General features: G+C 38.4%; 1 protein-coding gene across 4 annotated transcripts in view; it reads left to right on the forward strand.

Moving 5' to 3' along the window:
• CEP350 (centrosomal protein 350) overlaps positions 1-25,709 on the forward strand; it is an 80,133-nt gene that overhangs the window by 34,833 nt on the left and 19,591 nt on the right. For all 4 annotated transcript variants that reach the window (XM_067300605.1, XM_067300604.1, XM_067300607.1 and 1 more), the window contains 16 exons: positions 2,466-2,655; positions 4,277-4,497; positions 4,612-4,775; positions 5,433-5,543; positions 5,793-5,933; positions 8,194-8,330; positions 8,705-8,824; positions 9,509-9,675; positions 10,202-10,398; positions 10,959-11,143; positions 12,142-12,229; positions 12,608-12,754; positions 14,046-14,203; positions 21,165-21,364; positions 23,058-23,269; positions 24,537-24,681. In XM_067300605.1, the coding sequence (XP_067156706.1) occupies positions 2,466-2,655; positions 4,277-4,497; positions 4,612-4,775; positions 5,433-5,543; positions 5,793-5,933; positions 8,194-8,330; positions 8,705-8,824; positions 9,509-9,675; positions 10,202-10,398; positions 10,959-11,143; positions 12,142-12,229; positions 12,608-12,754; positions 14,046-14,203; positions 21,165-21,364; positions 23,058-23,269; positions 24,537-24,681 (2,583 nt within the window). The remainder of the gene's footprint in view (positions 1-2,465; positions 2,656-4,276; positions 4,498-4,611; positions 4,776-5,432; positions 5,544-5,792; positions 5,934-8,193; positions 8,331-8,704; positions 8,825-9,508; positions 9,676-10,201; positions 10,399-10,958; positions 11,144-12,141; positions 12,230-12,607; positions 12,755-14,045; positions 14,204-21,164; positions 21,365-23,057; positions 23,270-24,536; positions 24,682-25,709) is intronic.

The following is a 25,709-nucleotide window of genomic DNA, read 5'->3' on the forward strand; positions in this document are numbered from 1 at the left end:
GTGGGTCCTGGTGAACATCAAATTGAACGTGAGTCAGCAGTATGCCCTTGTAGCGATGATGACTAACTTTATGTTGGGCTGCATTTGAAGCAGCCCACTTGAAGTGATTGTTCCCTTTTTACTCAGCACTCATGAGGCCACATCTTGAGAGCTGTGTCTGGTTTTGGACTCCCCAGTAGGAAAGCAAGATTGACCCCTGAGGTCGATACTGGGTCCAGTCTTGTTCAACTTATTGGTTACGTAGATGAAGGGACTGAGTGTACACTCGGCAAGTTTGTGGATGATACAAAACTGGGAAGAATGGCTGATACTTGAGAGGGCTGTGCTGCCATTCAGAGGGACCTCAAGAGGCTGGAGAGGTGGGCAGAGAGGAACCTCATGAAGTTCAACAAAGGCAAGTGCAGGGTCCTGCACCTAAGGAGGAATAACCCCATGCACCAGGACAGGTTGGGGGCTGACCTGCTGGAAAGCAGCTCTGCAGAGAAGGACCTGGGAGCCCTGGTGGACAACAAGTTGACATGAACCAGCAATGTGCCCTTGTGGCCAAGAAGGCCAATGGTATCCTGGGGTGCATTAGGAAGAACATTGCCAGCAGGTCGAGGGAGGCGATCCTCCCCCTCTAACTCAGTCCTGGTGAGGCCACATCTGGAGTACTGTGTCCAGTGCTGGGCTCCCCAATACAAGAGAGACATGGAGCTACTGGAGCGAATCTAGTGGAGGGCTACTAAGATGATGAAGGGACTGGAGCATCTGTCATATAAGGAAAGGCTGTAAGAGAGCTGGGACTGTTCAGTCTGGAGAAGAGAAGACTGAGAGGGGATCTTATTAACGTGTACAAGTATCTTAAGGGAGGGTGTCAAGAGGATGGAGCCAGGCTCTCTTCGGTGGTGCCCAGTGACAGGACGCGAGGCAACGGGCACAAACTGAAACACAGGCAGTTCCATCTGAACATGAGGAAAAACTTCTTTACTGTGAGGGTAACAGAGCACTGGAACAGGTTGCTCAGAGAGGTTGTGGAGTCTCCTTCTCTGGAGATATTCAAAACCCGCCTGGACGAGATCCTGTGCAACGTGCTCTAGGTGACCCTGCTTGAGCAGGGAGATTGGACTAGATGATCTGCTGAGGTCCCTTCCAACCTCAGCCATTGTGATTCTCTGACAAACTGAGGCAGAAACCATGCAGATGGTTAGGGTGGTACAGCACACGACATAAGAGTAAAGCCTGAAGTGAGTGGGTTTGCTTAGCCTAAAGAAAAGGCTAAGGTGGATGAATGTCCTATTGGCATCTTCAGCTACCTAACAGGAGAATACAGAGGCGAAGCCAGACTCTTCTTGGAGATGTGCAGGGATAGGATGAGAGGCAATGGACACAAGTTACAAGAGAGGTTCTAGTCAGAAGGTAGGAAAAAAAGTTTTCACAATGAAGGTGGTCAGACATTGGGCAGGGGCCCAGAAAGGTTGAGATTTCCATCCTTAGAGATGCTTGAAACTTAGCTGGACAAAGCCCTGACCAGCTGATCTTATTTTGGCATTAGCCCTTATTTGAGCTGAGTGGGTGAATCAGATGACCTCCCATGGTTCCTTCCTATTTTTTTTTTTTTTTAACCACATGATTTGTCTCTGATCTTAAAAGAGAGTCATCTGAAAACAATAGGCAAAAGGTTATTAACACTATTGAAAAATGTTCCATTCCTAAACCAGCCTTCTAACAAATTAGTTAACTTCATACTTTTATATCATGTGGGAACTATCCTCAGATTCCATACTGAGAAAATTCAGTAGGCTTCTGAGCAGTCAGAGGTATAGCCGCATTTGCAAAGGGTACCTGTTTACTTGTATGCTCCATGTTTGGACCACAGACGGCTTTCATTTAAGTGCATGAATTAATAAATACACTTCTCCTACGGTAGCTCGTACATTACAAAAACATGAAGAAAATTGGGATTTGCTACACTTACTAGTTAAGCAATGGATAACATAAGGGAAAAGCTAGCTTTAAACTTTATAAAAGGATCCGAGAAATATAAGATTAGGCATTACAAATTCTTTGTTAGTATTTTTTTTAAATCCTCTAGTTTACTAAAATAAAGGTAGGCTTTATTCTGATTTTCAGTATTTAAAAAAATCAAACTGATATTTTCTTTCTTTAAACTGACTGTGTTTTCAAGTTAAAATTTGATAGTTTTGTTGACAGTGGATGCTATATGCAAAAGGGAATTGACTGTAGATTGCATTGATAACCAAGAACATGTACTAGTACATCTACACAAGTGAATACGATTGAGTTAATCTCTGTAGGAGGTTGCCAGATTTACATTTTTTTCTTACTGGGTGTACATACTTTTAACTCAGGGGCATTATTAAATGGAAAAAAGTGCTCAATTCTTTGTTTTGGGGCTCCTGATGGCAAAGATATTCATACTTAGAATACCAAACATGAACTTTGCCCTTGTTGTTGATTCTTAGGGTTGAAATCTTGCAATGGAAGTTCTCACCGCTTTCCAGTGGAAGAAGAGAAAATGCTGTCTGAATTGGAGTGGGGATCCCAACAGGCAAAGAAGTCCGTATCTAGTAACAGAATTTCTAATAAAGATCTTGAGCAGAACCCAGATACTGACAGCACATTAGAAAATTTGTCTGGACACTCCCTGATGAGGTAACGTGAACTATGTAAGACTGTATGCAAATATAACTGGATCTTCGTAGTGTTATGTTGCATTATCAAAAAATGACTATGCCTTTGTGTATGCAAAAGGAAAATAACAGAAATGATCAAGTGTTAATTAGATGAACATGCAGAAGAACTTTTTTTTCCTTGTACTGTAAATATGGAAGCCCAAAGTGTTGGCCCTAGTAAAAGAAAATACAAAACAGTGTTTTATTTATTTTTTCCATGACTGACCCAGGGTATTTGTAGGGAAAGCTGGTCAGTATGGGTGGGTATCCTGTTAGTTTCAGTATCTTAAGCATTTAAGTACGCTTTTCGTTTCCATTTCTACAGAGGGTCTGTAAGAAGTGAAAAGCATAGGTAGTCAAGCTGTGCAGTCTTGTCTTGCTCTTTTCGGTAGGAACCACAGATGTTTTTGGCTAGACTTGCTTGCTAATAGTCATGAGCCTATCCAGCTGTGTGAGCCCATGCTTTTCTGAGGTGTAGTTTGTCTCTAAAAAGAGCGTAGAGGAAGAGGAAAAATTACTAATTTTCCTGTCTCATTCTCTGTGTGCTTAGTTACTAATGCAGTTATTTTCTGCTAATTGTGCAATGAAGACAGTTGTGAGATATGCTCAGCTGCATTTTCATTTTATTTTTTTCCTAAAAAACAACAAATAATACAAATGGTCTTTCCCTCGTTCTTTGTGAATATAGAATGATCCTGAGGTATTGACTTAGTGAACTGTACTGATGTCCAGTGTTGAGTTCAAAAGCTCCTTTTGACCTGCTAAGAAGTGCCAAGTATAGCAAAATGTCTAAGTGATTGGAGCATTTATTGCATTTTGATGAGAGGATCAAAACTCAAGGCAGTGCCTTACCACATTCAGTTGCATCAATGTTTTGATAGTAACCTGTTTGCTGTTTTTAAGAAAAAGCAGTTTGTTATATTCTCTATCAAAATACTGTCCTAATTTCCTGTGAGTAAAATAAAGTTCTTGACTCAGACTTTCAAAACAGATGCATAAATGCACATGCATGTGAATGTGATCTGACTTTCAAGTGCCAGGTTCCTAACAGGAGGTGTTGAAACTGCTGGCTTGATCATTTAATAGTGTCTTCTCATCGAGATGCCAAACTGTGGACCAAGTTCCTCACCTTAGATCCCTGTTTTCTTTTGATTTTCACTTTATGGTACTGCATGAGGTCTGTGTCAGTGTTGTAAGAACCTTACCCACTTTAGACAGTGTTATTTATATGAGGGAAGGTGTACTTTCTTGCCCTTATTTAATTACTGCCACAGATTTTGCCACGTACGACAATATTTTTCCTTGAATTGGAACATGTAAATAATCTGTTATTTTTTGTGTATGCTAACTACATTTAATACTGTGCAGAAAAATAGGACGCTCTAGCAACTTAGTCCCAAGCTGGGATATAGGTACAAAACCCATCTCATGAGGCCGTTTCTTAAATGCAGACTGGGTCTGTGCAAACCATAAAAGAACAGGCCTTTTGCATAGATCTGTTCTAGTGTTTATATACAGAACTAGATTATTGCTTTAATGTCTTATCAAATGCCTGGATTTAAGAGAATATTGACGCCTTTCTTTTTTGGTTTCACTGTCAGCTTCTCAGACAAGGGAAGATCCCAAAAGACACCAACCTCTTCCCCATCTCCAGGCTCCCAAAAATTGTTGCAGTTTGATTCTATAGGCAATACAGCAGAAAGAGCCAAGTCACCTGCTGGCTTCTCCACAAGTACAGCGTCAGGGCTGAAACCTAACTTAGCCTTCTCCGACATGAGTCTGGGAATGAGCAGGCCTGGAGCAGGAGCAGCCTCAGCAAGTGGTGAGTGGTTTTGTTAAAGCTCTACTATCCTGGAGCAGTTATATATTTGCTCTTTATTACATGATGTGGGACACTGAAGCCTACGGAGGCTGACTAGTAAGTCTTACCCCGCAGGATGTATGCGCTTCTCCCCTGCTGGTCTTCAGCATCGTTTATCAGCAGAACTGAACTACCTTAGTGCCATTGAGGAGTCTGTGCGGCAGCTTTCAGATGTGGAACGAGTACGAGGCATATCACTTGCCCAGCAGGAGAGTGTTTCTTTGGCTCAGATTTTAAAGGTAATGGAAAAATATTTCCTTGTCTTAACCTTCCTGTTTTGTATTTTGCAAGAAAGTTAATCAAATTAGGGTAACTAATACTTTTGTTAGAGATGTAAAGCAATCTTAATGAGCATGCTGGAGAATCGCTGATAATGTCAATTTTTTAAGATTACTGTCCGATGTTATCTTTCTTATTTGCACTGATATTAAAGAAATAGTGGGTCAGGAACGTGTGTCACCATTAGCTGAAATCACAGGTTTGACTGGTACCTCAATAAAACTGAAGCATAACTACTTAGTAAGTCTAGTATTGGGTCCTGATGCAATGCAGCATAGTTGTTCAGGCATGATCTTTTGTCTTACTCCGTGAAAAAGATATTTTGGGATGAAATTTCCTTCTGTTGACAAGATTGCTTGTTCTAGTTTAAGTAGAATTAATTGATTTCCTAAATCTTCTTTCTTTCCACACTGAGGTGGAAGAGGATGAGGAATGTGCATAGTTAACTCTACTTAAAAAGGGAGAGAATCGGGAGGTAGGTTGAAAACTTGACTTTAGCAGAAGAGGCACCAATGGAGCAGATCTCTCTCTTTCAAAGGTAGCTGCATGCAGTGGATTAGATGAGAGGATTTTTGCCTTTAACTTCTGTCATTAAAACTTGTTTCCTTAATCTGTAGGCACAGCAGCAGCGCCACGAACGGGACTTGGCTCTTTTGAAAATGAAGGCAGAACAAGAAGCTTTAGAAAGTCAGAGACAGCTGGAAGAGGCAAGGCAGAAGGCAGCTCAGGTAATGCTGCCCTTCAAAAAATGTGGAGTGTATAAGAGGCAAAATGCTGTAAGTAAATATAGGCCTATGAATATTCTTAGTCTGAAGCTGTGAACATATGGAAATGGTGAAGGTGTTTCATATAGCTGAAAAAGGCTCTTAGGGAACAAATTTCAAGCTTTTTTTTTTTTCCCTAGGTTGTGAGAAATAAAACTGTACTTACTCGCTAGAGAATTTTGAAGAGCTTGATTAGCTGTTTCTTCTGCATAGGTGCATGCAGAGTCACTACAGCATCTGGTTCAGTCACGGCAGGAGGCCGTAGAAGTACTGCAAGAGACCACATGCAAGATTGCAGCCAAGCAGGTGGAAGCTGCACTTCTCACTACGGATGCAGCTCGCCAGATCCGTGAGGTGAGATCCTGTATGAAAGGAGATACTGTTCTGATTTCAGTATTACTTGGAATACTGTTTTTCCTCTAGGTTATTTTCTGTTCAGTGCAGCTTCTTCACCTTCACAACGTGACAAATGATGCAACGTCAAAAGAGCTCTTCTGGCATCGCAGCTTAGAAAGAAATCAGTTGTCAGCTTTAAATCCCTGTTCATTATTCTTACATTCTTCCAGTTAATAAACCATTCAGAAGTTTGTTCTTCAGGGACAGATTGATGATAGTAAACATAGCATGTTTAATTTGTAAATGTTACAGGATCGATCCCTGATGGAGTGCATCTGTTTCATATGCAATTTAACTAGGAAAAAAAGGAAAACTGCAAATCTGCTTCCTTTGGAGTGAGATAGGGAATAGCTAAAACCAACAAATTTTAAAAAGAAAAGAAAAGAAAAATTCTTCAGCAGAGCTCTTACTTTGGTCCGGCGTTTGAAATATTCTCTTTCAGAGTCTCTCTTCATTCTTATTGTGGTATACAGAATTTTTTTCAGTTTTTAAGTATACTTGCTGTTCCCAACACATAGCAGTGGCTTCACACATAGGTAAGAAACACAATAACCAAAAATGCTTTTGCTTTGTCATCATTTTGCAGTCTCAATGACTATGGATTCAGGTTGTGAGATGGTGTGCAGAAGGGTGAGGGATATGAACACAGAATGATGTTTCTTTGCTGCTTATGCACAGGCCCATTTTAATGGTTAACAAGGCTGTTTTTATCATAGATGATGGTTGTAGAATACTGATTTACTACTTCTGGGCTTTGCCAAATATGTAAAGTTTAAATCATTCCTGAATAGACAAGAATGGATTAGGTTGATGGAACAGAGAAACTCGGGCATTTGAGATATGTGCAGTGGTTGTCGATAGGAGATAGTGATGACTTGGATAGAGAAAGACAAAGAAATGTCATTGATGGAGTCAAAATGAGTAGAAATAAATTAAGAAACAAGGTAGAATAGACAGAGATAGCTTTTATTCAGTGCAGAGTTTTAATTTCTTGTCTTGACTTAAGTTTGAAGTCAGAGAGTAAGAGGAGCTTGTGGAAAGGTCGCTGGAATGACCTGGTCAGTAATGATGGGCTAGCAGGGTAGCTTTTACGTCCATTTTCAGAAGTGATTGCTGGGACAATATTCATTTGAACAAGCACCCATTTAAGTGGAATACAGCAATGGAAATGCTAGTCACCAGTGTGCAAGTTATATTTTCGGATGTACACTGTAACTTCTTATGTATAAAGGAAGGGAATTAATTTTATGCATTGCTTTCAATTAGATGTTTATCTTATGCAAAAGGGATAATATAGCATGCTGTTACATAAGTTTGTTTGCTTAGGGTTGGCTGTTGCGCTAATGAAAGAAAAAGCAGTGACTGATATATACAGACAGTCCAATTAAAAATGATTGCTTTATATGTTCTAAAATTGTGTGTTACCAAAAAAAAAAAAAAAAGGGCTCAGCATGTATATTGTAAGTTCTTGGAAAACAGATTGTTGCTGCTAATACTTTATACCACATCACCTTTGAAACCACTCTTAGTTCCCTGCTCCTGAAGGTAAAGACATTTGAACAAGAACAAAATTAGTAAATTCTGAAGCTTCTAAAAACAGTGTTACCATATGCCGTGATTTTTAAAGTACTGTATCTTGTTTCTAGTCAGGTACACAGTGAGTGCCATATATTAAAGAGGGAAAATTTATGACTCTCTGTTCATTTAATGCTGTGAGTTTCAGTCCTGTCAGTTTGCATGATATTAGAACTTCAATCTGTTGCTTCTTTAAACCTGGAAATAATTCTTCTTGCTCTTTGGGCAAGATGCACATTGTAATGAAAAATAAAACATTGCTTCTGGCAGGTTTTTAGAAATAAATTGTAGTTGTTTGTAGGTCTGGAATGCTTTACTATGTGGAAATCATTCTAGAGAGCAGAATTCAGGTAAGTTGATCAGAATGGTGTGATAAGTGGTGTCTATTGCATGTCTGTAGTTTCACATGGATAGCTCCACTCTGTAAAAATAAAAGAATAAGTATATGCAGTGCAATATGCACCTCTTATCTCCAAATTGACACGTATGTAATTATAAACCGTCTAAAAACCATGTGTCTTACGCATCTGTTCAATAAATCGGCAAGCTGCCTGCAAGAGGGATGACTATGTTTTCTCTTTCAAGAAATATTTAGATGATGTTGAGTTCGTTGTGTTCTTTCATGTTTTTTTATTGTACTCAGATGACAGAGTTAGCCCGGACCCACATCTCAGATACTGCCAGTGCTCCAGCTGCTCCGATGACAACCTTGTTTGACCACCAGCGGCAGCATCATACAGAGTTCATGAAACAACTGAGAACCCGAACTGATACAAACAGGTTTTGTCTAATGTGTTTCACATCTTGGGAAGGGGGAATTAGGATCTGTTAGTTTTTGCTTCTCCTTTTCTTGAAGACAATCGTAAGGTGTTATTATAAGTGAGCATTTAAGAAGAATTTAGATTGCATCTTCCTGCCCTTAATAGTATATCCCAAACATGAAATATTTGTTTTGTGAAACTGTATATGAAAGAGTAGAAAAATATGCTCTAAACATTTTGTGGGATTATTTAACTAGTCTAGGCCTTAAGTGGTCTTTTCAGAAACTTAGCTATTATTTCTTCTACTAAACTGATACAAGCTTAAGAAAACTGTAATTATTACTCTTCGTTCTAAGACTGTGCAGATTCAGCCCAAACACTTTCCTTTTTCAGGAAGTCTGAGTCTGGTGCCATTTCACAGAGTAAAGAGGAGACAGGTGACTCAAAACAAATATACTCACCAGTGTTTGATAGTTACTCAGAATCCTCAAGATCAAAGATTCATGATCAGAGGTAAGAAGAGATTAGATTGCACAATTTGTTTCTGCTATAAATAAGAAATAGAATTTAAAAATACTTACGAAGGAATAACAAGACATTTCCTTAAGGTTTTTAAAAAAAATAAAAGAGGGAAAGTCTATATTAAACCGAAGTTGGTATTAAACCTTCTACAGGTGAAGCTGTTCTTATGTTCTAAAGCTTGAAGGTTTATATTCCTACTAGAATTTGCTTTGTTTATAATTATAAAATCTTGCTACACTGCATTCCACTGTGTAATTGTATATTGTGTGTTAATATCTTCAGGTTTGTATTTGCTGTATTTGTTTTAATTTGATGTTTTCTGTTTCATAACTTAGGAATCTAAGAATTCCACACCTGCTTTCTCACCAGGCTGTATTAGCAAGAGTGTAGTGAGCAGGTCAAGGGAAGCGCTCATTCCCCTCTATTCAACGCTCGTGAGACTGTATCTGGAGTACAGTGTCTAGTTTGGGGCTTCTCAGTTTAAAAAACAAAAAAGCAAAGAACAACAAAAAAGAACCCCAAAACCCCCAACAAAACTTAGATATTGATTACTGCAGGGATGTTAGTCACCAATATGTACAGTAGTAATGTAAACTAAATATTTTGAAATGTCCAAAGTACTATCCTCATTAAAAATACATATACATATATGTATGTTATTTCTTGGTGAAACAGTAGTACCAGCAGCCGCCAAGAGAGTCCTTCAGTTCCATCTTCTAAGGAGAATGAGAAAAAGCTTTCCCGGCGTGAGAAGACAAGTAGCTGTATTGAAGAGCAGGCTTGTCCTGCTGTGGATGATTCCTTGCCGAGTGATAGTATTTTATCACTGCCAGATGAAAAAGGTTAGCTGTATTGTTTGTCTGTGATTAATCTGGAGGTGATAAGAGGGGGCAGGAGGAGGTCATGTTTTAGAATTAGTTTCTGAAATAAATGAGGCAATATGTGTGAAGAAAGCTGAGCCCCAGGTGAACTGCTAGCCTCTTAAGAGGCAGCAGAGAATGGCACAGTGGGATGGGAACCTTTGAAATTCTGCAATGCAGAGGGATGGAGTTTGTGGGCTATTCTTTTTGCTGTGGTAGCTGTAGCCAGATGTTCATTTACTGAATATGCAGGCTGAAGGCCAAGTGTTTTGGCAGTCCTGGAAATGTGCTTATACCTGTATATAGAATTTCATTATGTTTTTGTTAGCTAGATAAGGGTATTTCATTATGTCCTCTAACTCAAGATCACTCTTTTCTAAACTCCCATTTTTCTGCATTAGGTTAGTCGTTCTCTCCCCCTTTGCATCTTTACTGAGATGAAGCAGAGTAACACAGCCTTCATGGTACATACCTGAGAGTAAAACCACTTCTCTGATTTCTCCCTCAGATTCCGCTTCAATTGCAACAGAGTATTCTCTGAAATTTGATGAGTCTATGACAGAGGATGAAATTGAGGAAAAGTCTTTTCGCTCTTTGCTACCCTCTGAGAGTCATCGCAGAATTAACCTGGAGAAGAAACGGGGTAATCGTGATGATTCTGATGAGGAAGTCTCCCCGGAAAAAACAGCTCTGTCATCTATCAAGGTAGGGTGAATGACTGTAGTTAAGGTAAATAAATTGACCTGAGATGCTTAAGCTGGTGAGCTTGAAGTGAGCCATTCTTTTAGTTGTGTTTGCAAGCCTTAGGATTCTTTTTTCCTCTTTGGTTCTTTGGGTATTTCAAAATGTAGAGTTGTATGAATCACGCTGCATGTCAGTGTTGTGCAAGTGAGATAGTTCTGCTTATAGAACAGTATATCCAAGCCCCTGCCTCTTCTCTTGTGGCTTCTCTTGGAGAAGAGGAATGGCTTTTGAGGTAGGTTATAAAAGCATGGTGGATGAGGTTTTCCTGCTATGCCTACACACAGCTAGGAAGTGCAAGAGGTTGCCTCTTCTTTGCGGACCCAGAGAGCACATCCTGAAACTGTCACGCAGCCCAGGGCAGAGAGAGTGTGTGTGCGAATACAGATATATATAGATATATATAGATAGATAGATATAGATAGATATATTTATATACACACACACATATATATGTAGATAATTTTAAAAAGCTTTGGAATTCCCATATTATCAAATCATGCCGAGTTTGTCTTGCCTTCCAGGAGCTAAGCATGCCATTCTCAGGGGAGCAAGATAGTTTCTCTAAATTTACCATGGAGATGGTAAGACAGTACATGAAAGAGGAAGAAATGCGAGCAGCTCATCAGTCCTCACTACTTCGGCTCCGGGAAAAGGCTTTGAAGGAGAAGACCAAGGCTGAACTAGCATGGTTGGAACACCAGAAGAAGTAAGAGAGCTCTGAATATGCACTGTTGCTAACTGGCCACTTTCTTGTGCCTCTACTTGATTCTATTTATTTATTTATTCATTTGTTTGTTTATTTTTATGGATTTTGCTTCCTCCCCTCCCCTCCATTAAGCATCGGTAGTTGAACTAGTCTTCTGATACCTATAATCTATACAACTATTGTCACTTGAACAGAACCTAGTTTGTAAGTGTGCTTGGATGTTTACATCAGATATGGTTAGATAAAGAATTTCATTGAAAATTTCATTGAATTTCATTGAAACAGTAGAACATGAGATGTTTGCGTTTTCAGTCAAAGAGAGGGTAGTTCCTAAATTTATTCTACAAGTCTTAATTCTGGAACATATAAAAGTGTTGACCAATTAGAGCTTTATTTGCTTAGTGTCTATCCAAGGTCATTTTAGTTGACTTAGGCCAAATTTTGTGAACCTGAATACGTGGTGTCCTTAATGATTTATTTCCAACCTTCTATATGCTTGGTATGAAATTCCAGTTGAAGTACCTAGTGACACTCCTAGATAGTAGTTGCCCGATTAATTCAATGGTACTTTCCCATTCTCCCAAATTGGTCACTTAGTGCAGGAGAGAACCTCTGTCCACCAGACATTTTCTTCCAGCTGCTTATCATTGTGGGCTTGGCAAAGGATAGTGAGGCAGTGACCCAAGCGTCCGTTCTTTTGTCTTTCTCAAATGATGAGCATGCTACCTTTGCAGAACTTCTGCCCATTCATGTGAGATCTTATATTATCTGCATTGGCCTTTTAACTCCGTATGTCTTTGACTGAACAAAATGAAATAGACAATACAAAATATTCCCCTACAGAGGATGCCAGTGATTAAGTGTGGGCATTTACTCTTCTGCAAGTGAGGAAAAGTAAACTTTTTACTTGGAAGAGCAAAAGGCTTGCTGTACATGGTTTGGGTGTGGCTTTTATTTTTCCCCCTCTTATTTAGTCCCTTCTCTCATTTTATTTGCAGGCATTTGCGAGACAAGGGAGAGGATGATAAGATGCCTCCTATAAGAAAAAGACAGCGTGGTCTGCTGCTGAGATTACAGCAGGAAAAGGTAACCAATGCCCTCTAGGAGAATCCTGTTGAAAACACTGTGTAGTGATTAAATATGTCAGAGGTTGTAAAAGTATTGAGAAAAGTCTGTGCTGGGCTTTTTGGATAGGAAGCTAGCAGTATTTCTTTCTAATATGTTTTATTTATATTTCAGCAGTATTAACACATTGTTTTAATGGAGCCTTTTATATCAGTAGTGTCACTGGTGAAGCTCAGATGTATTAACTGATCTTCTGTCTCTGCTGCTGAAGTTGCAGACTAAAATTACTGAAATTATGTGATGAAGTAACAAATCCTGCAGCACAGACAGTGGCAGGCTTAAAATGTGTCCTTGAGCTGTTTGTCACTACAGTTATTTTGCTTAATCTCTACATAAAAGGCAGAAATTAAGCGTCTTCAGGAGGCCAACAAGGCTGCTCGGAAGGAGAGACAGCTGATTCTTAAACAGCAGGCAGAAATAGAAAGAATTCGTCAGACTACAATGAAACTGCAGGAAAAATTAAAGTCTGCAGGAGAAAACAAGCTGGTAAGTGTCAGTATAAAAGTGGGAATCTTCCCTCTTTGGCTGTGCAGCTAGTATTTGACTTCAGTGTTTATAGGAACATAAAGCTACTAGACTGAACCTATCACTGAACTATCAATTTGGTTTTCCTCAAACTCTCTGATCCTCTGCATTTCAGCAATTTTATCTGTTTAATCTCTTTAGAGCATTGTTCAAGGAAATATGCTTGGAAAAGACTTAGAATGGATGTTTTATTTTAACCAGGCAGTAGATAGTGTTTGTTAATTGTAGAACTTAACTAGTGACTTTGGGTGTATCGGTTTTCTGGACGATCAGCTCTTTCAGGCTCTGATTTTCGTAAAGTTTGATTCGTTCTCCCTTGAGAATGAAGACTATTAAAGAATCACAAAAGGAGATTCTCCAAGTTTGTTATGGAATTTATTTGTTAAATGTGACTAACAATCCAAAACATGTTGCCTGTGTGGGTTTTTTCTCTCCTTGTTTCTCTGGTTTAATATTGGTAGACTAAACCTTTCAGGTGATCTTCAGAATACTTGATATAATAACACTCAACTGAAAGAATATATAGGACTGGGGTATTTATTAATAGGGAGTTACTACATCATGGACAACTAACAGATGTTATGCTTCCTGAATAAAGATATCATTGAAAAGTCTACATACTTACAGTAATGAATTGTTTTCCATTCCAAAGGCAGGACCATTTGATTTGCTTTGTCATGAAAAGTTGGAACATACTTGCTACCTAAGTGGGTGGAAGAGGGTTGTTCAGGAAAGAATGCTTTAACTCATTTTAAGTATGGCCCTGTTAGACCCTAGAGAACTAAAACATAAGTTCTAAAAAAAAAACAAAGCTTGCTGCTTTGATGTGTGTGATTTAGTGTCATTACACTAAGTTTCTCACATCTGCTTTACAAGATAGGATTTTGGGAACTGGCTGTCTCCTTACAAAATGTTGAGGATACAAAAGTTTAATAATAGAAATATATAAAGGATTGGTTTCCTACTCAGGTAAACTGCTTTTTTTTTTCTTTTTTTCTTTTTTTTTCTGGATACAATGTGTGGAGAACTTAAATTAGGGAGGAAAGAAAGGGTGAACTAAAAATAAAAAAGGAGTTGGAGTATGAAGTTAGTTCATCAGAGATCTGCAGGTGGACAGACTTATCTGAAGTATTATTTGATATAATCTGTGGAAAAGTGGGATAAATTAACACAATTTTTAAAAAAGATGGTAGAATAATAACTGTTTTTACTCATAATGTTGGATTTACTTGTTTTTTAACATTTATTGCAGGAACTTCACAGTGAAGACGACATCAAACAGAGCAATGCTTCTAGCCCGCTTCCAACAGATGCAGAAACACGCAGTCCTTCCCCAATCTCAGTCTCCAGCAGTGAGACTAGTAGCATCATGCAGAAGCTTAAAAAAATGCGCAGCAGAATGGATGAAAAGTAACTAATTCTTTTTTCTTTTACAAAAATTATTTACTATTTTAATAGAACAAGTTAGTTTTGCCAGCATCTATGCTGAAATGGCCATCAGAAAGATTAGTGTTATTTGTATCACATATATATACTTTGATCTACACTGGGCATGTAAGTAACTCTCAAATCTGACTTGCCTGAAAAAGAGCTGGTTAGCAGCATTAAAAGAACTATATTCATTTTTTGAAGATAATATTTTAATGGCTACCATTTTTGCATGAATACTGAGATTCAAACCTTGTTAGCTGGCACGCTGTGTGGTCCATTCTTTGAAGTGATACATGCTCAAGACTTTATTCTGGAAGACTGATTTTAATGTTCTCTGGACTTCATAGATTCCATAAAAGCACTTCAATTTAAAAGATTGACATTTGTGCATACAAGGACTTGAGTGGAGTTCAGCTTGATGGTACATCTTATCAGAGAGCCTCTTACAATCAGAGACCTGAAGTCAGACAGTCAAAGTGGTGTCTGTACTTTGTATCTACTCTTTTCCCTTTTATTTTAAAGGAGAAAAATAGAGTGAAACTCTGGAATTACAGTGCCTATTTCTATCTTGGATTGAAGCATAAGTTATTAATAGCTATAGTCATGTGGGAAAACTAGTAACTGATTTTGAGATCTGATTCACAGAAAGTCAGAGAGCTTGTTGGGCACATGAGCTCTGCCTTGTGTCCAGCTGCTGAATTTCAATTCTAATTGCCTTAAAATCAGCTAGAGATGAGTTCTGTAAGTATTTTGGTAATGAACAGAGGTGGTATGTGGGTGACTGAGGACAGACAGTTAATAAGACCTTTCCTTTCCTTTCCTCCTGCGTGGTCCACAGATTGGAAAAAATTGAGAACAGCTCTTTCTCTTCAAAGGAAATAATCAAGTATACATCCAGCTCCTGGGTCTGAAAACTAAGATTGAATCTGTTGATTTCACCTGTTAAATTGTTTTGAACTGAAGAAATTGTTTCTGCATCTTTTCTGTGTAGAAGTTGCGTTGTCCACTTTGAACATTGCAAGTGCTTCACCAGCATGTGCTCAATAGTTTGGAAACTTGAAGTTTTTATTTGAGACTAGCTCAGTAGAAGTCTGACCTACACCAGTTACCTCAAGAAATAGTTTTAGCTTAAAAATTTTTTTTAACTTGTTACTAAGTTAGGTCACTACATATTTGTCCATGTAGATGATCTTTGTAATGTTTTTTTTCTTGACTCTTAAAGTTGGAGATAACATCAAAAAACAAGCATTACAGTTTGCAAAGGCAAGCTATCGGTGACTCCTTAACATCCTAGTTCCTTGTAGTCTATTGGGAAGCACCTTTCCCGTAACTGCATATACCCAGATTTGATAAAGATTAAAAAACAGTAAATAACAAGTGAGGCCTGATGTAAATAGTGGTGGTGAGGGAGGTAAAAACCTGTTCCTAGTTACATGGTCTTTGCCTTTTCAAGCCTGTGTTGAACATGGGATGCTTTTTTATTCTGACTCTTCTGGTAGGGTTCAGGGGACTGAATAGCCAAAATGACCAATGGCATTTAAAGTTTCTGAAGCATCATGTCTCCAAAAGTAAACCCTGGGCATTTCAGGTTAGGCATGTGGAAACCAGCTCATCTTTATAGCAGCAAACTCTTTCTCTAAGTATGTTCTGATGCTAGTCAATGGCTTAAAATGGGGACTTAGAAAGAATCTGCTCTGTCTGTAGCCTGTGTTGGCTTCCAGAGTGTCAAGAAAATGTTTTTCTTCTGATTCTGTTTATTTGTTAAAAAAAGGGTCTCTATCTTATTTTTACAATTGGAGAGTCAACGTACAAAGTAACAAACAATGATAGATAGTGATACCAAACCAAGTTGAAGCTTATGAATTTTGAGATAAGTATATTAATTTAAGCAGTAGCTTTATAGGAATTGGAAGAGATAACCAATATACTTTTATATTCAAGACTCTCTTTGCCACTTTTTATCAAGTAGTGTTTTTGTCAACATTGTTTTTGAAATCTTATTTTTTCAGTATTCCTTCATTCCTAAGCAATAACTGTGTTTCCAGAAAGACTTCCATATTAGTAAATAATTGTTCTTACTATTGCAAGGGATAGTAGCAGATAGAAAGTATGCTCTGTCCTTAAAGTTATTTTAATCACTTATCCGAAATAATTGCTCATCTTCCTACAATCCTGCTATCCACCTTTTGAAAAGGATTCTCAAAAACAGCTGCTTTGAGCAGTAACAAATAGAAATTATACTTGTGTGTCATTTAATGTATGTGCGCAAATATTTTCATTTTGTTTTTATGGCTTTGCCTTGTGTTGATGTTTATGTTCGAAGGAAACAGTGCTTCGTTTAAACATAAATGATTCTCTGGAACTTGATCTTTCTGGTTGCATTGCTTTTGCACACATTTTTGCAGATTTTTTTGGTAATAGTAGGAGTGATTATTGATTTTAAAACAGTGCCGACTTGGTATCTTTTTATGTCCTTATTTGTAAGACACAAGAATAATGAAATAGAGTAAGACGTTGATTTGAGATGTAAGAATAGAAAGCTATCTATTTGAAGGTAAAACAAGATCAGATTGCGCTATACTGCAAAAGGACAGAAGCTGAATGACAAGAGAAGTACAAGTAAGCTAGGAGAAAGGTACTGAGAAACCCTGCTATGCTAGATTTGCTGTACTCCATAGCAAAGGGAAAATCCTTGGGCATCCTTACCTATGAGACAGCTTTAATATTTCTCTTCTGCTAAAAGGGGAATGAAAGAGTTTTAATCTGTGAATCTTCATAGCCTGCATGTGAACAGTAGCATGCTCTGTCAAAGAGAATTAATCCCTTTCCCCTTGTTTCTTGTGCATATGCAGCTTTAATGATAATCTTTGCAATAGGGGAACTGATTAAATGCTCATTTTCTTTCGCTTTTCTTTATGCTTCATGATATAGAGCTTTATGGAGCATGGTATTTTTCTTTAAATACGGCCATTCAGTAAGAATTAGCTTAAAACAGTCATTCATTAGGAATTACCGCTTTAAGCACAACTGTAAGTTTATGTAGATTTTTTTTTTTAATGTTACCTTTCTGCAGTTCATACTTCAAATGAAAGAGACAATGTGCGACAATTCCAAGACCGAGTCCGCATGTAGGCGCAAAAGCAAATAGTGGCCAGAAGTCCGCTGTATCTTGGACTTTCCCTGGAATTGCTCACTTTTTTACAAGCAAATTATTTAATCTTTTTTTTTTTGCCCTTTCGGTGGAGCTTACCTTTGGGGAAATAATTTGATTCAGGTGTGGCCTGGTGAATGAAAATGTGTTTAGGGTTCCAGACTAACAGTCGTTCATAACACAAAATCAGCATGCTATTTAATGCTGCTAATATTCTCTACTGAGGGCTGGAATAGCAGGAGCTGCAAAAAGATCAGGTTGAGATCTGCTAACAAGTGCATGTGGAAGTTTGCATCAAAGTAGTAAAACTCCTTCCAAGATTTAAGGAAAAATTATAACAGTTTGAAAGTGGCATGCCTTTAATTAACAGGAAAATAAAGTTTAGTAGCTTATGCATAAATGTATATGTTCTGTTGCCTTCTGCATAACAATATATAGTTTCTCTGCTTCAGATGTTAGGTAATAACTATACAATGTTAAACGCAATTAATTTTAAAGTTCTTTGCTAGATGCTATCCTTTTCTCGTTCTTTCTGTCTTTTTTGCTATCTTGGTTTTAAACTCTTCCTCCTTATTTTGTAGACACTGCTCTCCTGTTCACTACTTCTTCTCTGTCTTTACGTCTCACCACTGGGCCTCTCTCAGTGTCTGTTTTCCCAACCTCCACCCCAAATTCCAGCTGTATATCTACAACCAATTGGTCAGGTAACTGTACCTTTCTCAAGTGATAGACTCTTTGATAGAGCATGCTCCGTTCAGTCCTAAAAAGTCAAAAGGTTCCTCGTCAGCAAACATTTTTGACCAACTTTCTTCACTGTTTCCGGATTGATCTCTTATTATTGCTACTGCGCTTTGAGTAACAGACAGACAGTTCACTTTGTTCCCGCTGTCTCATTGCTACCTCGGAGTAGCTGCTGAAACTGTCTAGTTTGGGCTTAAAGTCAGTATACCTTGGGTATATATGCAGTATAAATAAAGGCTAGAGCACCAGGTTAATACATTTAGCTCCGCAATTTGGCCATCCTTGTTCTGTGGTCTCTTTTCCTAACCTTTTGGAATGGGTGGATAAAACGTGGCATTAGCACCAGAGAAGTAGCTGAACTTTGAAAATGATGGCGGTGTAATCTGAGTGCTGCTGCTTCCTCCTCACTCCCCCGACTTTCCTGCCTTATAGAGGCTAGGTGTGGTTTTGGATGTTTTCTGTGGAAATGCCCCTGCTGTTGAGGATGAATGTGTACCCTTGGTGTTCAACTGGAACCCTCTAGAGTGTAGTAAATATTAAGGCAGTATGCGTGCTACCTTGTGGTTCTGACCTACCCCAAGGTTATAAAAGGATCTGCATCTTTAGTCGTGTTGCTTTAATCCTTCTCTTTTTATAGTTTGAGCTTTGGAACCTTCTTCTTTTCTGTTAACGCTTCTTTTAACTGACTGCTGATTTCCTTGTTAGTTAGTCTTTGTGTAGTGATTAGTTTTATGGTCATTTAGTTAATTCTTCTGCTGTGGTCTTCTGGGCTAATTCATTTGACATTGCTTTTGAGGAGTTGTACTCCTTTGAATCCATTTATTTTAGCCTTTCTCTCGAATTTTATTACAACTGGACTCTCTTCCCCAAGATCCAGTCAACCATGAAGATCCAGATGTTCTGGTGAAATCAAATAGCTGGCGAAGGAAGAAGAAAAAGTTGCCTTTTGCATTGAGGTCATTATGGTAGTATTGGCATCCATAATGAGTTCCAAATATATGACCTGCTCGACTCATTGGAACTGATGTGTAACTGAACACAAGAATTGAAGAATCTGTTAGTACTGGGGAAGGGCAAAACACAGACAAGCCTGACCGTGTATTGTTGGTAATCTAGTTTCTTAATGATATTTAATCTGTCGATTTTGCCTAAGGGTAGACAATGTTTAGTGTTTGTCTATAGAAAGTGATAACATCATGTACAAAATCATGGAACTCGTTGCCATCTGAAAGGCGGCAGGTATTCCAGAAAGTCTGCAAGGTATTTCTGCCTTTCATCCACCCTTGTTTTGACCATAAGAAAGAGAATGGTTGCCATGTTCCAGATGTCTTACTGGCTTCTGAAACTTTTATCTTTGTATCGTAACTATTCTTCACCTTATTTATACCTGTCTTAGAGAAGCAGGCATCTGAATCTTTACCTTTCTGTTAAATTGCCGGCTCACTTTTCCAGGGAATAGAAAGCACCAAGTGAGCAAACAAGAAATATCCCTCAGCAGGTGAGACCTGCAGATTAGCCAGTTGATCGTTCCAGTCTCTGCGCATAAAGGGATCATCTGAAACACGGGAGATTAAAAAGCACATATGAAATTAATAACTGCTTTGAGACTAAAAACTTAGATGCTAAGTGTTTGGGTTGGCTTGAAAATTTCAAATTACAAAGGCATTTGCAAAGCAAAATACTGCAAATCTTTGAAGATTGTACTATTAGGCACCACAGCTTCTGTACTAATGATGAGCTCTCTCTCCAGCTGGCAAACCATATATTTTCCACAGAGTGATTCTCTGATATGTTCAGAATTTCATTTAAGGAAATTTAATGTATTGATTTACCCTATTTTGTAGGTCTGGTATGTTAAAGGAAGATTGTGTAATTGATGTTGAACTTGCTTCCGGTTATTATCTTAAATGACATCTTTTAGGTAATTTTAATATTTAGAAATAGCACCAGACATGCTGTTATTCAAAAACTGGCAAAGAGAATTAGTATCTGCACACAAACTATTCGTACTTGTGAAGTTCTGCAAGAGTTTTGTCCTTTCTGAGGTTTCATGGATCACTTGAGAAATATTTGTCACAAAGGAAAAAAAAAAACCTGCTAACTTTCAGCATGATCTTTACTTTTCATCTACTGCTAGTCTTAAACTAGCAGCCAGATCTGCTAGTAGCTGGGAAGAACAGTCCGACATCTTTATTCTCTTGATGCTGTCAGCTGACAATTAACATGCCAAGAGTGGCGATCCATCTAGATGGCCTTCAGAGGAAGAAGGATAAAAACTCCGGTAATTCAGGAGGACTATCAGTACAGAATCACCTTTTCTTACGTATTTGGAAAGAACTGTGGGGTAGTTAGGGCTACAACCTTTTCTCTGTCTTTGGGATAAACTACAAGAAAGCTTCATTTTTCAAATAGTCACTGCTTTCTTGAGGGTTCCAGTTTAATGCCACAGGTACTTTTTCATGTCCTGAAATTGGGAACTTAACACTGTTTGTTTTAGTTAATAGAGCGTAGCACTTTTAATAATGTTAAGTTTTAGATCCTTAACATGTAAACAGTGTGCTTACCTTGTTTAAAATACAGAGTGAAAAACAGATTGTAAAACTCAGTTTTCTCTAATGAGAGAACTTAAGTTTATCTTCAGTTCAGAGACTTGGTGCAAAAAAAAATCTCTGAAAAGGGCAAGGGAATTAAAAATACAAAATGACTGGCTTCATGGTATTCTAGCATTTTACTTGATCACTTTTGTAGAAGGAAAATGCATAGAGAAATTTTAGGAGACAATAGTATCTGTTTTACCTGCTGTTGTAACATTCTGTAGATTTTACTCACTGCAAAGAAAAATCTCGTCTCCTTTATATGTAGGTTTTTGTATGTAGACTTTTTTAGCAGCCTATCAGAATTCTAGGAGATGCTAGTTAGTATGGATATTATCCTGGAAAACAATTTGAATAGCTAAAATTCTAGGAATTGTGGCAAGAGAGTATCTGGCTATTGGGACCTTTGACTGTGGTTGACTACTTTTCCATTACTTTCTGCTCTATCTATCAGGTTCCTAACTAAGCGAGAACAGAAGCTGATGCAGCGTCGACAACATGCTGAAGAGTTGTTGGAGTGGAAACGCCGCCTAGATGCAGAGGAAGCAGAAATACGGCGGATAGAAAAGCAGGCCCTAGCTGCCTGGGACAAAGAACTGCTCAAAACCAAAATAGCCAAGAAAGAACTGGGGGATCAGAGAACTGAGCCCAAAGGTAATAGCAAGGATATATACTAAATAGGATGCATGCTAATAAATACTAAAAAGAGCAAGTGGGGGGAACTGATGTAAATGAAAGGAGTAAAACATATTCTGGCATCAACTGTTGCCTCGTTTCTCACTTCTTTCCTTTTTTTGGTGTTTTCGTAGTGGTTGTTCTTTCTAGACACTCTCAGAATCTTGATTTTTGCACTCTGCTATTTGCTGTATTCTGCCTAGTTCTTTTAACTCTATTTTAAAACTTAGTTATACGTGTATTCCTCCTTTACTGTCTATCCTCTCAGGTGTGTAGTGCAGCATAGGTGTTTCTACATACAATTTTAAGTATATTTCTGTCTTTTCAAAACAAAAAAATACTCCGTGATCATTTGCCAATCTTCTTCCCAACTTACCCATTAAAACCCTTTTCCACTGCAGCACTGTTTGTCTCTCTCTCCTGCTAGCCTTATTGCTGTTGGTGGGGATAGCTCTTACCATCAGAGGCTGCTTTCCCCTTGTTGTTTGCATTTCAAAAAGTTAAAAGTTGTTTTTTCTTCCTTGGCTTTGCTCCTGACTTCTCTCTACCTCTGTTGTTAATGCAGTAACTGAAATCTTCAGGTGTACGAAAGCGTGCTAGTATGTAGTTAGTATAAAGGATGCTTTTCTGAGAAAAGTAAGTTCCCAGATTTTGGGAGCTGCAGCTTTACTGTTCTAAGTGGATTGCACTTTCAGGATCAGCTGCAGAGAACAGGATTGTAGTGGGAGAAAGTGCTGAAAAACTTGAGGGGTTGTCCCAGAAATTATCATTTTTTCCCCCACTTTGTTGAAAGCAGGCAGTGTATCTTTTGAATGTGCAAAGGGAATTCAGAGTTATGTCCCATTATACTTGTTACTGAAAACTGCCCTGTGGATTTTAGGAATCTGTAAGACATTTTAAAGATGTTCTGTGATTTATTAAGTTCCAGTGAATAAAAATTCATCATGCTGATGACAGAAAGGAAATGTATTTTCTCATCTGTGCCTCTATTAATTGTATCTACCAGTAAGCACTGGAGCACAGCCCTAGTTGGGGAGGGAGAACTCCTTGCCGCATCTTTGCTCGAATATTGAATTGTTCTCCATGGCTGCTTCAACAATGCTGTATGTCCTGCGGAATTTAGTAAACAGGAGTATTGAAAACCCAGGTTGTTATTTTACTTGTTGCCAGTTGAGAGACTCATGATGAAATCATAACATTAAAATGTTTTCTGCAACTACCGTAAAGGAAGCAATCACTTCTAAATTCAAGATCTTGTTTGCAGATTATATGCTCCACCATGACTTCTTCATAATAATAGTGACTCTTTCTGTTGTATGGTCAGCTGGAAGAACAGGTTTCCCTAATGATCTTTTTTGGAACCTATTGTCTGCAAAATGTTAGAATATCCTGAAAAGCTCTTTATTTTAGACATCCAGCAATCACTAAGAATATTTGACAGTCTTAAATCATAGTTCTCTGGTAAACATGCCTGCTCTTTCTAAATATTCCACTCTAGGTGTCCGGGCGAGTGAAAAAATGCTTATCAATTTGACATGTGCTGGTAGTAGTTATTACTTTATATGCAGACAACAATTTCCTTGAAGGCAGAAATCCCAGTAATATTAGGTGCACGTATGTCACTGCAAGTTTTTATGTGCTCTGTTTTTTCCCTCTCATTATTCAATCTCAGAAACAGCCAGTGAAGAAGAGTCTCCAGTGCCTTCTTGCTCTCACCTAAACAGTGAAAGCTCTGTCCCAGAAGATCTTGGCAGTCCGGCTGCTGAGTCTGTCCCATCAGAGACTGTGGGCCATGGGCAGTCAGAGAGCCCAAATCAGCATACAATTACAGAAGAAATGGCTTATTCTGAAGAGCTCAAGTCCTCTACCTCACCTAGCAAACTTGTGAGTGAGCTTTTTATGCTGTATATATTTGTACACTTGTAAATGGCTATCATAAAACATAAGAAATATAGCCGTTCCAATTGTCTAAGCAGAGATTAAACTATTCCCTGTGTTTGCAATGCCATTTTACATTAGTATGTATAAACGTTGTGGTCAGACATGTTCTTTAAGTCTTGATGAAAAATTACTTCAGCATAGGGTTTAGGTATTTTTAAACTTGTGGGCAGTCTTGCAAAATATTTCATGTGTGTCATGTAGGTATGTGGTATTAAGCGGTGGAGCACTGAGCCAGCGTACCAATGTGCATTAGCTGTAGGCTGGTTTGTCACCATTATGTAAATTCTTTTGGCCATGGAAATTAGGCTGTCTTTTTCCACCTTGCTTTATATATAGGTAATGTATCCCAAAGTATAGCTGTAGGATGAAGACGCATAGCTATACCTCATGCACAATCCTTTGGGTTTCAGATTATTCCTACTTGCTTGCTAATTTTGCCTTATTGTTCTACTCTGCTTTCTTGATAATTTTGATAAGCTTTATCCTGGTAATTTTGACCCACTGTGCTGAATCTGAAAGACTAAAGATACAGTGTCAACTAGTGTCTGGGGGAGGAAAAAAACATGCTCATCTAGACTTTTATTACAAATACTTTCTTCTTGGAAGGTTTTCTTAGAATGTGAGGCCAAGAAGATAGTGTGGTAAAATGAGTAATACGTGCTGGAAGTTGTGTTCAAGGTGTGTGAAAGGCTTGTGTTATAATCTTGATGCAGTAGCAGCATTTAGAAGAAAATTTGCTCTTAAAAGAATTTTTTGCCTGGCTACGAAGGATAAGGCTGTGTTGTTCTAGTGATTTAGAAGGGCACCGTGCACCTCTTTTATAGAGAAGTCCTTTTGGTTTCACAGGTATATTTAGTAGGAGATTTTATTGCCTTAGTTGTTACCAAAGATGATTACAACAACTGTTTCGAACACCTGTGAGTCAGAAGCATGTCAGTTCACTTAAGTGGTAATAGACTAGTCTAAAGTTTACTGAAATCAAGGCTCAAAGCAAGCAATTAGCTATTGCTCTTTTGGGTATTTTTGTTCTGTTGTCTAAGAAACTAAGGTAAGTTCTTCTTAAGATACTTGGCTAGGTACCATTGCTTATGAGATGTTCTCTAGTCAGGCTATGTCCTTTCCTTGTAATTAGCTCCTGATGACGATGATCCCCTACTATCACACTGAGCTGTACAAGCAGTTACTTATTTGTCCTTTTCTTCTCAAATAGACTCCTCCTAAAAGCAGCATATCTGTATCAAAGCAAGATTCCAGCAAAAGCAGCCATAGAATTGGAGGGCAGCTACGGTCACTTGTAAAGTCTCATCAGATATCTAACAGCTGGTCTGATGAATCTTTATCTATGACACAGTCAGGTAAGTTTAGTATCTGCTTGGGTTTAAATTGCGTTTTCAAGTCTTCTTTTTTTGATGAGTAGACTTAACACATAGACCTAGGTTGGGGCGGGGGGAAACAAATTCCTGACAATTGCCAGATTGTGGGGTTCTGTGGGGGGTGTTTTCCCATGATGTCATTTGATCTCTTAAGCTTAGGGAGGTTTATTTATTACCTCTTTTTTAGAAAACAATTCAGGTTCCTGCAAACAGGTATGAAGAACATAAGAGTTGATAGGCAAGATGTTTTTAGAATTTAAATATACCAGGTTAGCTCCATCCCACTTATTTTAAGTAAAAAGAAGATGGTTCAGCAGCATGCAAACATGATTGTCCTCCTCCTGAACACAGCCAGGCTCCAGAAGCAGTATAGCTCTGTTATCATGACAGTACAAGTGAGCCAGCTGGACCTGTGCTGGCATGTGCAGAGCTAACAGACACTTCAGTACATATGCAGAAGGTTTGTGTCCACAAACAGGACAATCTGCCTGCAAGACAGTGGATCATCAGAAAAATGATGTTCTAGGTGTGTCAGGCTGGGTCTTGCAAAACTACTGAGCGTTCCTTATTTCTTTGTGTCCTAAATCTCCACTGGTACTGTGGCCAAAAGGTGTTCTCTTAGGCACCTGGGAAAAGAAATTCAGTAATGTCTGTGCATCACTAACTGTAGCTAATCTGTGTCATACTAAACCCCCTAAGGAAATGAATCTGACTTTATTTTTGGAGGAGGGTTAGAATTATGTGCAATAAAATAGGGCCTAAGATTGCATTTTGAGCAATAAAATACAAGAACTACTGTATGGTCTCATATCCCAAGTCTTTTAACCCAGTATCCAAATTGGCTAACAATAAATGCTGAGGAAAAGAATATTAAAAGTGGACTGGTACAGAGTGATCCTTTTCCTGATGTGCTCTTCCAGTCTGTTAGTCATGTGGCTTCCAGAACTTCCTCAAACAAACACTCGAGGGGTCGCTGCCATCCGTTCTGTTAAACTGTGTAGTCTTTTTTG

Source organism: Apteryx mantelli, chromosome 8, assembly GCF_036417845.1.
Source record: "Apteryx mantelli isolate bAptMan1 chromosome 8, bAptMan1.hap1, whole genome shotgun sequence".
Taxonomy (NCBI): Eukaryota; Metazoa; Chordata; class Aves; order Apterygiformes; family Apterygidae; genus Apteryx; species Apteryx mantelli.